This window comes from Caloenas nicobarica, unplaced genomic scaffold (genome assembly GCF_036013445.1).
Source record: "Caloenas nicobarica isolate bCalNic1 unplaced genomic scaffold, bCalNic1.hap1 Scaffold_1431, whole genome shotgun sequence".
In the NCBI taxonomy this organism is placed as follows: Eukaryota; Metazoa; Chordata; class Aves; order Columbiformes; family Columbidae; genus Caloenas; species Caloenas nicobarica.
The window spans coordinates 1-15406 of NW_027017011.1; the positions used below are offsets into that span (position 1 = coordinate 1).

Here is a 15406-nt window from a genome sequence, read left to right on the forward strand (position 1 = left end):
GTCCCTCCGAACGCCGGGGTCCCTCCGGTTGTTGCGCGGGGGGCTGGGGGCGCCCCTGACCTCGCCCTCGGCCCCGCGCAGCCGGCCGAGGTGGCGGCGCTGGTGGGCCCCGAGCGGGGGCCGCTGCTGGTGCAGGGGCTGACCCTGGGCGGGCTGCGCTGCTCCGTGATCCGCGACTCGCTGCTGGTGGAGGGCGAGCACAGCATGGACCTGCGCAGCAAGAGCCCCCGGGGGCGCCCACCTTCAACATCACGGCCACCATCACCAACAAGAGTGAGTGACCCCCGGACCCCAAACCCCCGAACCCCAGACCCCCCCAAACCCCCCGAACCCCAAACCCCCCCCAAACCCCCACCTTCAACATCACGGCCACCATCACCAACAAGAGTGAGTGACCCCCGGACCCCCCTGAACCCCAAAACCCCCCCGAGCCCCCACCTTCAACATCACGGCCACCATCACCAACAAGAGTGAGTGACCCCCGGACCCCAAACCCCCGAACCCCAGACCGCCCTGAACCCCAAACCCCCCCAAAACCCCCTGAACACCAAAACCCCCCTGAACCCCAAAACCCCCCAAACCCCCTGAGCCCCCACCTTTGACATCACGGCCACCATCACCAACGAGAGTGAGTGACCCCAAGCCCCCTGAACCCCAAAACCCCCTGAGCCCCCCACCATCAACCAACAAGAGTGAAACCCCCCCGAAACCTGCCATAGCCCCCCATAGCCCCCCCACCTTCAGCATCCCCCCCCATGACCCCCCTCCCCCCCTCCCCGGGCACCTTCGCCCCGAGTGTCCAAGCGGGGACCCCCCATGTCCCCCACCCCCAGGTCCCCTTGGAGGGGTCACCCCAGGTCACCCCACCCCCAGAACCCCCGTGGCCATCCCTGGGGGTCACCCCTCCCCCACCCCCCGTGACCCCTCCCCCCCCCGTGACCCCTCCCCCACCTGATGACCCCCCCGCAGCCATCGTGCTGGTGATGGGCAAGGAGGGGTCCCATCCCCTCCCCCGCCCCGTGACCCCTCCCCACCCCGTGACCCCTCCCCCACCCCGTGACCCCTCCCCCACCCCGTGACCCTCCCCCCGCAGCCATCGTGCTGGTGATGGGCAAGGAGGGGGTCCCATCCCCCCCCCGCCCCCGTGACCCCTCCCCCACCCCGTGACCCTCCCCCCGCAGCCATCGTGCTGGTGATGGGCAAGGAGGGCGTCCACGGCGGCGTCGTCAACAAGAAGTGCTACGACATGGCCGCCCACCTGCGGCGCTCCCAGTACTGAGGGACCGGCCCCGGGCCCCCCGGGACCAGCAGGAGCCTCCAGGGACCACCAGGACCTGCCCCTCCCCCCCGCTGCCGGCAGCAAAATAAAGAAAGAGCCTGTGGGGAGACAACGTGTGGGGCAGATGTGGGGCGGGGGGGTGGGGCAGATGTGGGGCGGGGGAGTGGGGCAGATGTGGGGCAGATGTGGGGTGGGGGGGGTGGGGCAGATGTGTGGGGGGGGGTGGGGGCAGATGTGGGGGGGGGGTGGGGCAGATGTGGGGGGGGGTGGGGCAGATGTGGGGGCTGGGGGGGTGGGGCAGATGTGGGGCGGGGGGGTGGGGCAGATGTGGGGCGGGGGGGGTGGGCAGATGTGGGGCGGGGGGGTGGGGCAGATGTGGGGCTGGGGGGGCAGATGTGGGGCGGGGGGGGTGGGGCAGATGTGGGGCTGGGGGGGCAGATGTGGGGCGGGGGGGGTGGGGCAGATGTGGGGCTGGGGGGGTGGGGCAGATGTGGGGCGGGGGGGGGTGGGGCAGGGACCGGATATGTGGGGCTGGGATGAGCTGTGTGAGCAGTTGACATGGGGGTGTGGGCTGGGATATGGGGCTGGGATCAGAGCTGTGGGGATGGGGGGTGCGGGGTGGGTTGTGGGGCTGGGATGGGGATGTGGGGCTGGGAGCAGATGTGTGGGGCAGAACCTGGCGGGGATGCGGGGCTTGCTTGGGATGTGTGGGGCAGAGCTGTGGGGTGTGTCCCCATCTCCCGGACACCTGGGTCCCTCCCGGACGCCGGGGTCCAAGGTCGGCGCCACACCCGGGGGTCAGAGGTCGCAGCCACGTCACCCCCTCCCCCACCCCAGACGCACAGGGGCCGCGGGTGGGGGCGGGGCCCGCGCTGGGGGCAGGACGGGGACACGTGTGGGGCCGGGGGACACGTGTGGGGCAGAGCAGACGGGGGGGGGGGCCGTGGGGCGGAAGCGGCTCCGGCTCGTTTGGCCCTTTTAAGGGCAGCGGCTGCGGCGCTTCCCCTCCCCCCCCGTGAGTCACGGCCCGGACGCCTGGGTCCCTTGGGGGGAGGGGCCCGGACGCCTGGTCCCTTGTGGGGAGGGGCCCGGACGAGCCCCATGGTGGGAACTGGTGGGTGGATGGGGGACCCAGGCGTTCGGGCCCCATAAGTGCTCCAGCCCGGCTATGGGGGTGGATGTGGGGCAGTTATGGGGCGGGATGTGGGGCAGCCATGGGGCGGGATGCGGGGCAGTTATGGGGCGGGATGTGGGGCAGTTATGGGGCGGGATGTGGGGCAGTTATGGGGCGGGATGTGGGGCAGTTATGGGGTGGGATGTGGGGCAGCCATGGGGCGGGATGTGGGCAGTTATGGGGCGGGATGCGGGGCAGTTATGGGGCGGGATGTGGGGCAGCCATGGGGCGGGATGTGGGGCAGCCATGGGGCGGGATGTGGGGCAGCCATGGGGCGGGATGCGGGGCAACCATGGGCGGGATGCGCAGTATGGGGCGGGATGCGGGGCAGTTATGGGGCGGGATGTGGGGCAGTTATGGGGCGGGATGCGGGGCAGTTATGGGGCGGGATGCGGGGCAGTTATGGAGCGGGATGTGGGGCAGTTATGGGCGGGATGTGGGGCAGTTATGGGGTGGGTGCGGGGCAGTTATGGGGCGGCTGTTCCATCCCCTCCCCGCTGTCTGGGGTCACCGAGGGGTCACGCCCTGACCCCCAGTGACCCCCGCGCTCTCCGGCCACGGCGGTGCCCGGGAGGGGCGGGGCCTCGGCAAAGCCCGCCCACCGCGCAGCCAATCCCCGCCGCCTACCCTTCCCGCCTAAACACCCTCCGCCAATGAGGAGCGGTGCGACGCCCACAGACAGCTCGCGCCTTCAGGGGCGAAGCCACGCCCCCCGGTCCCGCCCCTTTAGGCTAAGCCACGCCCCCTACCAGGGCCACGCCTTCGTCCCGCCCTCCGCGCAGGCCCCGCCCCCTCCGCCGGAAGCCCGCCCCCTGTGGCGCGCAGGCGCTCGGCGCAGGCGCAGTGCCGGCCCGAGTCACCTTGGGGTCCGGACCCCCCGGGTCCCCGCGCCCGCCGGTCCCCGCGCCCCCCGGTCCCCGCGCCCCCCGGTCCCGATGGCGGCGGCTCCAGCGGCTCCGGCGGCTCCGGCGGCTCCGGCCGAGCGGCCCAAGACGTCCCCGAAGTCCGTGAAGTTCCTGTTCGGCGGCCTGGCCGGGTGAGACACCCCGAACCGGGACCCCCGAACCGGGAGCCCCGAACCGGGACCCCAAAAACCGGGACCCCCGAACTGGGACCCCCGAACCGGGACCCCCGAACCGGGACCCCAAAACCGGGACCCCCGAACCGGAACCCTAAAACCGGGACCCCAGAAACCGGGACCCCCGAACCGGGACCCCCGAACCGGGACCCCAAAAACCGGGACCCCCGAACTGTGACCCCCGAACCGGGACCCCAAAACTGGGACCCCAAAACCGGGACCCCCGAACCGGGACCCCAAAACCGGGACCCCAAAACCGGGACCCCCGAACCGGGACCCCCGAACCGGGACCCCAAAAACCGGGACCCCCGAACCGGGACCCCTGAACCAGGACCCCAAAACCGTGAACCCCGAACCGGGACCCCAAAAACCGGCACCCCAAAAACCGGGACCCCCGAACTGGCACCCCCCAAACCCAAACTGCCCCCGAACCGGACAGGGCTCAGGCTGATTCTGGGGTGTCTCGCTGTGATCTTTGGGGCGAATCGTCGCGTTTTCGGCTCAGGATGGGCGCCACGGTGGCCGTGCAGGGCCGGGCTGGGTTTCGGGGTGTCTCGCTGTGATCTTTGGGGCGAATCGTCCCGTTTTCGGCTCAGGATGGGCGCCACGGTGTTCGTGCAGCCGCTGGACCTGGTGAAGAACCGGATGCAGCTCAGCGGGGAGGGGGCGCGAACCCGCGAGTTCCCCACGAGCTTCCACGCGGTGGCGGCGATCCTGAGGAGAGAGGGGCTGCGGGGGATCTACACCGGGTACCCCGAAATACTGAACCCCTAAACCTGCCTGGGCACCCCAAAACCCCCCTGAACCCACCCGGGAACCCCTGAGCCCCCCAAACCCCACTGAGCCCCCCAAGCCCCCCGGGTCCATTGTGGCTGCGGGGTCTCCACACCGGGTACCCCGAAATACTGAACCCCTAAACCTGCCTGGGGACCCCAAAAGCACCCCTGAACCCCATTGAACCCCCCCAAGCCCCCCGGGTCCATTGTGAGACAGGAGGGGCTGCGGGGTCTCCACACCGGGTACCCCAAAAATACTGAACCCCTAAACCTGCCTGGGGACCCCAAAACCCCCCTGAACCCACCTGGGAACCCCTGAGCCCCCCAAACCCCACTGAGCCCCCCAAGCCCCCCGGGTCCATTGTGGCTGCGGGGTCTCCACACCGGGTACCCCGAAAACCCCGGGACCCTGGGACCCCCAACCCCCAGGGAGCCCCAGACCGGGAGGGGGGTCCCGGGGCTGGTTTTGAGGGGGTTCTATGGAGGTTTTGTGGCTCTTGGCCTCATTTTTGGGGTGTCCTGCTCCACTTTTGGGGCTCTTGTCGGGGCCTTGGGGGGTGGGGGGGATTTAATGGGGCCCCGGGGCTGGTTTTAGGGCTCCCAGGGCTGGTTTTCGGGGCAGTTCTATGGGACTTTGGGGCTGCATTTGGGTCATTTCTTGCCGTCTCTCCCCCATTTTCGGGGTGTCTCACCCCGTTTTCGGGGTGCCTGTCCCCCCCAGGCTGTCGGCCGGTCTGTTCCCCCAGGCCACGTACACGACCACCCGCCTGGGGCCGGTTTTTGGGGTCCTGGGGCTGTTTTCTGGGGTGGTTTCATGGGGATTTCAGGCAGTTCTATGGGACTTTGGGGCTGGATTCGGGTGTTTTTTTCACATTTCTCCCCCATTTTTGGGGTCCCCTGTGCCCCAGCCTCTTGGCCGGTCTGCTCCCCCAGGCCACGTACACGACCACGCGGCTGGGGCTGGTTTTTGGGATCCCGGGGCTGGTTTTTGGGATCCCGGGGCTGGTTTTCGGGGCAGTTCTATGGGACTTTGGGGCTGCATTTGGGTCATTTCTTGCCATCTCTCCCCCATTTTCGGGGTGCCTCACCCCATTTTCGGGGTCCCCAGGCTGTCGGCCGGCCTGCTGCGCCAGGCCACGTACACGACCACGCGGCTGGGCATCTACACGGTGCTGCTGGAGCGGCTGGGCGGCGCGGACGGCTCGCCGCCGCCGTTCCTGGCCAAGGCCGCCATGGGCATGACGGCCGGGGCCGCCGGCGCCTTCGTGGGGACGCCGGCCGAGGTGGCGCTGATCCGCATGACGGCCGACGGACGGTGAGCGGCCGGACACACGGACGGGGCGGGAACTACCACCCACGGCGGGGTCTGACCCCAAACGGCGGGGTCTGACCCAAACCGTGGGGGTCTGACCCCAAACCGTGGGGGTCTGACCCAAACCGTGGGGGTCTGACCCAAACGGCGGGGTCTGACCCAAACCGTGGGGGTCTGACCCAAACGGCGGGGTCTGACCCAAACCGTGGGGGTCTGACCCCAAACGGCGGGGTCTGACCCAAACTGTGGGGGTCTGACCCCAAACGGCGGGGTCTGACCCAAACCGCGGGGGTCTGACCCAAACCGTGGGGGTCTGACCCCAAACCGTGGGGGTCTGACCCCAAACGGCGGGGTCTGACCCAAACCGCGGGGGTCTGACCCAAACCGTGGGGGTCTGACCCCAAACCGTGGGGGTCTGACCCCAAACGGCGGGGTCTGACCCAAACCGCGGGGGTCTGACCCAAACCGTGGGGGTCTGACCCCAAACCGTGGGGGTCTGACCCCAAACGGCGGGGTCTGACCCAAACCGCGGGGGTCTGACCCAAACCGTGGGGGTCTGACCCAAACCGTGGGGGTCTGACCCCAAACCGTGGGGGTCTGACCCAAACCGTGGGGGTCTGACCCCAAACGGCGGGGTCTGACCCAAACCGTGGGGGTCTGACCCAAACCGTGAGGGTCTGACCCCAAACGGCGGGGTCTGACCCCAAACCGTGGGGGTCTGACCCAAACCGTGGGGGTCTGACCCAAACGGCGGGGTCTGACCCCAAACCGTGGGGGTCTGACCCAAACCGTGAGGGTCTGACCCCAAACGGCGGGGTCTGACCCAAACCGTGGGGGTCTGACCCAAACCGTGGGGGTCTGACCCAAACGGCGGGGTCTGACCCAAACCGCGGGGGTCTGACCCAAACGGTGGGGTCTGACCCAAACCGTGGGGGTCTGACCCCAAACGGCGGGGTCTAACCCAAAACGGCGGGGTCTGACCCAAACAGCGGGTTCTGACCCAAACCGTGGGGTTCTGACCCAAACCGTGGGGTTCTGACCCCAAACAGCGGGGTCTGACCCAAACCGTGGGGGTCTGAACCAAACACTGGGGTTCTGACCCCAAACGGCGGGTTTTTGCCTGAACCGGCGGGGTTTCGCCCCAGACAGCGGGCTTTGCCCGGACCGGCGGGGTTTCGCCCCAAACGGCGGGCTTTGCCCGGACCGGCGGGGTTTCGCCCCAGACGGCGGGCTTTGCCCGGACCGGCGGGGTTTCGCCCCAAACGCCGCTGTTCCCCAGGCTGCCCCCCGAGCAGCGCCGCGGGTACCGGAACGTGCTGGACGCGCTGGTGCGGATGGCACGGGAGGAGGGGATCGGAACGCTCTGGAGGGTACGGGGGGACCCCGAAACCTGAGACCCTCACCCCAAAACCCACCCTGACCTCCCCGTGACCGCCCCATTGACCCTCTGACCCCCCGTTCAAACCCTGAACCCCCTGGAGGGAACGGTGGGGACCCCAAAACCCACCCTGACCCCCCTGTGACTCCTTGACCTCCCTGTGACCCCCCCCCCGTGATCCTGTGAACCCCAAACCTGCCGGGGGGGGAACCCCACACTGGGGGGGACACACAGGGGGCCGGGGGGTCAGGAGGATTTGGGGACCCCCCCACACCCCACATTCCCAGGGCTGCATCCCCACCATGGCTCACACCGGGGGTCGGGGTGGTTTTGGGGTTCAGGTTTTTGGGGTGCCCCGTTTCCAGGGCTGCATCCCCACCATGGCTCACACTGGGTGCAGGGGATGGTTTTGGGGTTCGGGTTTTTGGGGTGCCCCGTTTCCAGGGCTGCATCCCCACCATGGCTCACACTGGGTGCAGGGGATGGTTTTGGGGTTCAGGTTTTTGGGGTGCCCCGTTTCCAGGGCTGCATCCCCACCATGGCTCACACTGGGTGCAGGGGGGGTCAGGGGATGGTTTTGGGGTTCAGGTTTTTGGGGTGCCCCGTTTCCAGGGCTGCATCCCCACCATGGCTCACACTGGGTGCAGGGGATGGTTTTGGGGTTCAGGTTTTTGGGGTGCCCCGTTTCCAGGGCTGCATCCCCACCATGGCTCACACTGGGTGCAGGGGATGGTTTTGGGGTTCAGGTTTTTGGGGTGCCCCGTTTCCAGGGCTGCATCCCCACCATGGCTCGCGCCGTCGTGGTCAACGCCGCCCAACTCGCCTCCTACTCCCAGTCCAAGCAATTCCTGCTCGACTCGGGTACGTCGGGGGGACCCCAAAACTTCAGACCCCATAACTGCTGACCCCCCCGTGGCCCCCGTCTCAATTTTGGGGTGTCCCCCCCCCAGGCCGCTTCCGAGACGACATTTTGTGCCATTTCTGCGCCAGCATGATCAGTGGCTTGGTCACCACGGCCGCCTCCATGCCCGTCGACATCGTTAAAACCCGGTCGGTAATTAGCGGGGGGGGTTAATTAACGAGCGGGGACCCCCCTGCACCTTCCTGCGTGGGGGGACACCTCGAAAATCCCTGTTTTTCACCCCAAAATCGGCCCCCGCAGCATCCAGAACATGCGGACGATCGACGGGAAGCCCGAGTATCGCAACGGGCTGGTGAGTCTGGGGGGTGCTCCAAGGTTTTGGGGTCCCCCCATGTTTTGGGGTCCCTGTTTCCCCCAGGAGGTGTCGCCAGTTCTGTGTTCCAGGATCCCCCTCCTGTCTTTGGGGTGTCCCCCCATTTTGGGGTGTCCCCCCATTTTGGGGTCCCCCCGATCCCCTGTGTCCCCCCCTCCCGTCACCTCGAGCGGATTCCCTGGGATTTGGGGGGATGCCTGGGGTTTTTTTGAGGTTCCCCGGGGTTTGGGGCTTCCAGCCCCATTTTGGGGGCTTTCCCCGGGGTTTTTGGGGTTCCCCAGGATTTCAGGGTCCCCCCGAGCCCCCATTTCTCCCGCAGGAGGTTCTGGTGCGGCTGGAGGGGCTCCCCGCGCTCCGGGTTGCATTGCCCTCCCGTTCTCTTTAGGGGACTCCCTGGGGTTTGGGGGTTCCAGCCCCATTTCGGGGGGGGTTTGGGGTTGCGCAGGATTTCGGGGCCCCCCCGACGCCCCAGTTTTGTCTCGCAGGAGGTCCTGGTGCGGGTGGTGCGGCTGGAGGGGCTCCCCGCGCTCTGGAAGGGCTTCACCCCGTACTACGCGCGGCTGGGCCCGCACACCGTGCTCACCTTCATCTTCCTGGAGCAGCTGAACCGCGCCTACGGGCGGCTGTTCCTGAGCCCCTGACCTGGGGATCTATGGAATCCATAGGGGCTGGGGGGCGCGGGGCTGTGCGTGGGGCACAGGCGGCTGTCCCTGAGCCCCTGACCTATGGATCTATAGAATCTATGGGGGGTGCAGGGGTGTGTGTGGGTCACAGGTGGCTGTTCTGAGCCCCTGACCTATGGATCTATAGGGGCTGGGGGGGTGTGTGGGGGTCACAGCCGCTTGTTCCTGACTCCCTGACCCTATGGAATCTATAGGGGCTGGGGGGTGTATGGGCATCACAGCCGCTTGTTCCTGACCCTATGGAATCTATAGGGGCTGGGGGGTGTATGGGCATCGCAGCCGCTTGTTCTTGACCCTATGGAATCTATAGGGGCTGGGGGGGCCCTAGAGGGGCTGGGGAGGGGCCTCATGTCCCTATGGAGTGTCCCCAAGTCTCTATAGGGGGGTATAGAGTGGCTGGGGGTGGGGGTGGTATGTAGGTCACGGCAGCCCCTGACCCCCCTATGGAATCTATAGGGGCTGGGGGGGCTGAGGGGGTGTCCTCACATCCCTACAGGGTGTCCCCATGTCCCTATAGGGGCTGGCGGGTGTCTGTGGGTGCCTATGGGGTGTCCCCTTGTCCCTATAGGGGCTGGCGGGTGTCTGTGGGTGCCTATGGGGTGTCCCCATGTCCCTATAGGGGTTGCGGGGTGTCTGTGGGTGCCTATGGGGTGTCCCCATGTCCCTATAGGGGCTGGCGGGTGTCTGTGGGTCCCTATGGGGTGTCCCCATGTCCCTATAGGGGCTGCGGGGTGTCTGTGGGTGCCTATGGGGCGTATGGGGGTCCCGTTTTTGGGGTTCAGTTCTTTCAAAGGTCAAGGTCATGGGCAGGAGCCCCCCCAGCCCCCCCCTTCCCAAAGGGCTTCGGTACTGACAGCTCGTTATCATGTCATTGATTAATTAATTAAACCGGAATCATGTGGAGACGGCTCTGACCCGAACTGGGGGGCACTGGGCTGAACGGGGTTGAACTGGGGGCGCTGGGTTGAACTGGGGGCGCTGGGCTGAACTGGGTTGAACTGGGGACACTGGGCTGGAAGTGACGGACACGCCCCCCACCTTGACCATGCCCCCAGCCTGGCCACGCCCCCAGCCTGACTATGCCCCCGCGCATGCGCAGGGCGTTCCCGCCTTTTCCCTCCCGCCCTTTTCGGCGCCCCTCACTCACTCACCCTGAGGGAGCTGAGGCCGCTCGCAGCCAACCCGCCGCGGGGGGGCGGTTAACCGGGCAGAACCGGGGAACACATGGGTAGAACCGGGGAAAAAAACCGGGGAGAACCGGGGATAAAAACCGGGGAGAACCGGAGAAAAAAACCGGGGACCCTCCGAGGAACCCGCCAACGCTGACTGAAAGCGGCGGCCACGCCCCCGACCACGCCCCGCCGGTCTGGCCACGCCCCCCGCGCATGCGCAGGAGAGCGGCGCGCGCCGTTCCCGCCCTTTGCTTCGCGCCCTTTTCGGGGCCGCTCGACCCTGAGGCGCCGTGAGGTGATTTGGGGCGGACACCCCGGTACCCGGGCCGGTGACGGGACAGGGACACCCCGGTACCCGGGCCGGTGATGAGGCGGGGATGACAGGGACACCCCGGTACCCAGGCCTGTGACGAGGCGGGGATGACAGGGACACCCCGGTACCCGGGCCTGTGACGGGACAGGGACACCCCGGTACCCGGGCCGGTGACGAGGCGGGGACACCGCAGTACCCGGGCCGGTGACGGGACAGGGACACCCCGGTACCCGGGCCGGTGACGAGGCGGGGACACCCCGGTACCCAGGCCGGTGACGGGACAGGGACACCCCGGTACCCGGGCCGGTGATGAGGCGGGGACACCCCGGTACCCGGGCCGGTGATGAGGCGGGGATGACAAGGACACCCCGGTACCCAGGCCTGTGATGGGACAGGGACACCCCGGTACCCGGGCCGGTGACGGGACAGGGACACCCCGGTACCCAGGCCTGTGACGGGACAGGGACACCCCGGTACCCGGGCCTGTGACGAGGCGGGGATGACAAGGACACCCCGGTACCCAGGCCGGTGACGGGACGGGGATGACAAGGACACCCCGGTACCCGGGCCTGTGACGGGACGGGGATGACAAGGACACCCCGGTACCCAGGCCTGTGACGGGACGGGGATGACAAGGACACCCCGGTACCCGGGCCTGTGACGGGACAGGGACACCTCGGTACCCGGGCCGGTGACGGGACAGGGACACCCCGGTACCCGGGCCGGTGACGAGACGGGGCGACAGTATCACCCCGGTACCCGGGCCGGTGACGGGACGGGGATGACGGGGACACCCGCAGCACAGGCGGTGACCGCACGGAGCCGTTTATTGCCCGCGGGTGGGGGTCCCGCGGGTGGGGTCACTGTGCGGGGCCCCCGTCGCCCCACGGCAGCTGCGGCCCCGCCAGCACCGTCCTGTCCACGCCCTGGGGGGTGATGGTGGCCAGGCGGATCACCCCCCCGCTGGAGCCGTCCCGCGCCATGGCCAGCGCCAGAGCTGCACAAACGGTGAGAAATCACCCAAAATCACCCGAAAACACACACCCCGAGGCCAACCCCCCCGCTGCAGCCGTCCCGCGCCATGGCCAGCGCCAGAGCTGGGGACAAACCACAGTGGGAAAGCCCAAAATCACCCCAAAACACACACCCTGGGGCCACCCCCCGATGGTCAGCGCTGGGGAAACGGTGAGAAATCACCCAAAACCACCCCAAAACACACACCCAGGCGCCCCCCAGGATCCCCATAGCCGCTGTGCCCCCCCAAACCCCTGTGCCCCCATAATCCTCCCCCCAAGCCCCCCAGGACCCCCATAAACCCCTCCAGGACCCCCAAACCGCTGTGCCCCCCCAGGATCCCCATAAACCCCTCCAGGATCCCCAAACCCCCGTGCCCCCCAGGACCCCCATAAACCCCCCCAGGACCCCCCAAACCCCTGTGTTCACCCCAGACCCCCCGTACCGCGGGTCACCAGCTCCTGGCTCTGCTCCCGGCTCATCCCAACCCTGTGTGACCCCCCAGGACCGCAGACCCCCCGTACCGCGGGTCACCAGCTCCTGGCTCTGCTCCCGGCTCATCCCGGGCGTCGCGGCCGCGTCCAGGAACCCGTAAAGGTACGAACTGCCCGACCCCCCCACGGCACAGGGGACGCGGAGCAGCGGCCCCCCCATGGGGACGGCATAGACCTGGGGGCAGGACGCGGTTATGGGGCAGCTGTGGGGCAGCTATGGGGCTGCGTGACCCCCCATGGGGACGGCATAGACCTGGGGGCAGGACGAGGTTATGGGGCAGCTGTGGGGCAGCTATGGGGCTGTGTGACCCCCCATGGGGACGGCATAGACCTGGGGGCAGGACGAGGTTATGGGGCAGCTATGGGGCTGTCTGACCCCCCATGGGGACAGCATAGACCTGGGGGCAGAACACGGTTATGGGGCAGCTGTGGGGCAGCTATGGGGCTGTGTGACCCCCCATGGGGACGGCATAGACCTGGGGGCAGGATGCGGTTATGGGGCAGCTATGGGGCTGTCTGACCCCCCATGGGGACGGCATAGACCTGGGGGCAGGATGCGGTTATGGGGCAGCTATGGGGCTGTCTGACCCCCCATGGGGACAGCATAGACCTGGGGGCAGGATACGGTTATGGGGCAGCTGTGGGGCTGTCTAACCCGCCGTGGGGACAGCATAGACCTGGGGGCAGGACGAGGTTATGGGGCAGCTGTGGGGCAGCTATGGGGCTGTGTGACCCCCCATGGGGACGGCATAGACCTTGGGGGCAGAACACGGTTATGGGGCAGCTGTGGGGCAGCTATGGGGCTGTGTGACCCCTCGTGAAGAAGGCATAAACCTGGGGGGCAGGACAGCAGCTATGGGGGGGTCACAGGGGGTTTTGAGGGGGTCAGGGGGATTCTATAGGGTAGCAAAGGGGACGCTGTGGGACAGAGACAGCCCCTGTGGGGCACAGGGCCCTGCTATGGGTCAGAAGGGTCTGCCATGGGGCAGAAGGGTCTCGCTGTGGGGCAGAAAAATCTTAATAGGGGGCAGAAGAACCTGCTATGGGGTGGCAAAAGGGATGCCCAGAGACACAAAGGGACGCTACAGGGCAGAAAAGAGGCTACTATGGGGCAGACGGTCCCGCCATGGGTCAGAGGGCCCCGCCATGGGTCGGGTGTGGGTCACCTGCCCCCCGCGCCGTGGGTCCCATCCGGCCACGATGACGCCGGCGCTGAGCTCGTCGCGGTAGCGGTAGCAGGTTTGCTGGAACAGGCGGGCGGCCGTGCGCACGCGGGGCGGCTCCTGCAGCTCCACGCTGTGGGGCAGAGACGGGGTCAGCCCCACAGAAACCGCCCCATAAACTCCCACCGGCCCCACGGCTCCTGCAGCTCCACGCTGTGGGGCAGAGACGGGGTCAGCCCCACAGAAACCGCCCCATAACCTCCCACCGGCCCCACGGCTCCTGCAGCTCCACGCTGGGGGGCAGAGACGGGGTCAGCCCCACAGAAACCGCCCCATAACCTCCCACCGGCCCCACGGCTCCTGCAGCTCCTCGCTGTGGGGCAGAGACGGGGTCAGCCCCACAGAAACCGCCCCATAACCTCCCACCGGCCCCACAGCTCCTGCAGCTCCACGCTGGGGGGCAGAGACGGGGTCAGCCCCACAGAAACCGCCCCATAACCTCCCACTGGCCCCACGGCTCCTGCAGCTCCACGCTGTGGGGCAGAGACGGGGTCAGCCCCACAGAAACCGCCCCATAACCTCCCACCGGCCCCACGGCTCCTGCAGCTCCATGCTGGGGGAACATGTGGGTCAGACCCATAGAAATCCACTGACAGCTCCCACCCTGCCCCATAGCAACCTGTGGAGCGCCAGCTGATAGGCCACGGCCCTGCCCCACACCCTGCCCCACACCCTGCCCCACACCCTGCCCCACAGCCCCGTACCTGTGGAACGCCAGCTGATAGGCCACGGCGTCGGCCACGGCCTGGGTGTCGGCGGCCGATCCCGAGCGGCAGCAGAAGATCCGCTCGTGCACGGGCGTCAGTTTGTCCGTCACGCGATTGGCCACGTACGCCCTGCGTGACGTCACCGTGATGTCACCGCGACGTCGCAATGACGTCACGGCGCCCCCTCCCCACCGGGACCCGCCCCACGCGCTGAGGGGGCCCCGGGGGTCACACGAGGGTTGGGGACCCAGGCGTTCGGGGAGACTCAGGCGTTGGGGGGGGACGGGGCCCCCGTGATGACGTCACTGATGACGTCACCGGTGACCTCACCCCGTGGTCGTGCGCGAATCGGCCCCGATGACAACGCCGCCGTCGAACTCCACGGCCATGATGGTGGTCTGGGGAGAGACCCGCGGCTGACCCATAACTGCCCCACAACCGCCCCCCGGGAGCCTCTTCTGCCCCATAACTCCCTCCCAACCCCCCCACGAGGCTCCTCCAGCCCCACAACTGCCCCCCCCGAGGGTCCCTCTGCCCCAGGGCTGCCCCACAACCGCCCTCCTGCCCCACAACCGCGCCGGCTGCCCCATAACTGCCCCGTAACCCCCCCGGCTGCCCCACAACCGCCCTGGCTGCCCCATAACTGCCTCATAACCCCCCTGGCTGCCCCACAACCGCCCTCCTGCCCCACAACCGCCCTCCTGCCCCACAACCGCCCCGGCTGCCCCATAACTGCCTCATAACCCCCCTGGCTGCCCCATAACTGCCCCGTAACCCCCCCGGCTGCCCCATAACTGCCCTGGCTGCCCCATAACTGCCCCACAACCGCCCCCCTGCCCCACAACCGCCCTGGCTGCCGCATAACTGCCCCATAACCCCCCTGGCTGCCCCACAACCGCCCTCCTGCCCCACAACCGCCCCGGCTGCCCCATAACTGCCTCATAACCCCCCTGGCTGCCCCACAACTGCCCTGGCTGCCCCATAACTGCCCCATAACCGCCCTCAGCTGCCCCACAACCGCCCTGGCTGCCGCATAACTGCCCCATAACCCCCCTGGCTGCCCCACAACCGCCCTCAGCTGCCCCATAACTGCCCCATAACCCCCCTGGCTGCCCCATAACCGCCCTCAGCTGCCCCACAACCGCCCTCCTGCCCCACAACCGCGCCGGCTGCCCCATAACTGCCCCACAACCGCGCCGGCTGCCCCACAACTGCCCCATAACCGCCCCCCCGCCCCATGACCGCCCCCCGCCCCACATCCGGGTCTCACCCCGGTGCTCACGGGTCCCGGCCCCGGCGGCAGCACCGTCACCGCCGCCATCTTGCCCCGCGCTTTACGGCAGCGCGGCGGCTCGAACGGCCGCCGCGCTTTACGGCAGCGCGGCGGCTCGAACGGCCGCCGCGCTTTACGGCAGCGCGGCGGCTCGAACGGCCGCCGCGCTTTACGGCAGCGCGGCGGCTCGAACGGCCGCCGCGCTTTACGGCAGCGCGGCGGCTCGAACGGCCGCCGCGCTTTACGGCAGCGCGGCGGCTCGAACGGCCGCCGCGCTTTACGGCAGCGCGGCGGC

General features: G+C 68.4%; 2 protein-coding genes across 3 annotated transcripts; one reads left to right on the forward strand and one right to left on the reverse strand.

Moving 5' to 3' along the window:
• Positions 1-3297: 3297 nt before the first annotated feature.
• Positions 3298-9818, forward strand: LOC136002670 (mitochondrial 2-oxoglutarate/malate carrier protein-like). Its single transcript, XM_065657937.1, has 8 exons — positions 3298-3489; positions 4128-4280; positions 5416-5622; positions 6899-6989; positions 7768-7858; positions 7948-8047; positions 8160-8211; positions 8718-9818. Exons 1-8 carry the CDS (start codon positions 3389-3391, stop codon positions 8871-8873), a joined length of 951 nt encoding a protein of 316 aa, XP_065514009.1. The 5' UTR covers positions 3298-3388; the 3' UTR covers positions 8874-9818.
• A 1391-nt stretch (positions 9819-11209) lies between these two features.
• Positions 11210-15191, reverse strand: LOC136002671 (proteasome subunit beta type-6-like). 2 transcript variants are annotated; one of them, XM_065657938.1, is made up of 6 exons: positions 15109-15191; positions 14169-14236; positions 13836-13967; positions 13075-13204; positions 11939-12083; positions 11210-11397 (listed from the first exon to the last, which is right to left on the reverse strand). In XM_065657938.1, the coding sequence occupies exons 1-6, from the start codon at positions 15157-15159 to the stop codon at positions 11261-11263; spliced, it is 663 nt and encodes a 220-aa protein (XP_065514010.1). In that variant the 5' UTR covers positions 15160-15191; the 3' UTR covers positions 11210-11260. The 2 variants fall into 2 exon arrangements, with proteins under 2 accessions (XP_065514010.1, XP_065514011.1); XM_065657939.1 differs by lacking the exon at positions 11210-11397 and adding an exon at positions 11409-11497.
• Positions 15192-15406: the final 215 nt, after the last annotated feature.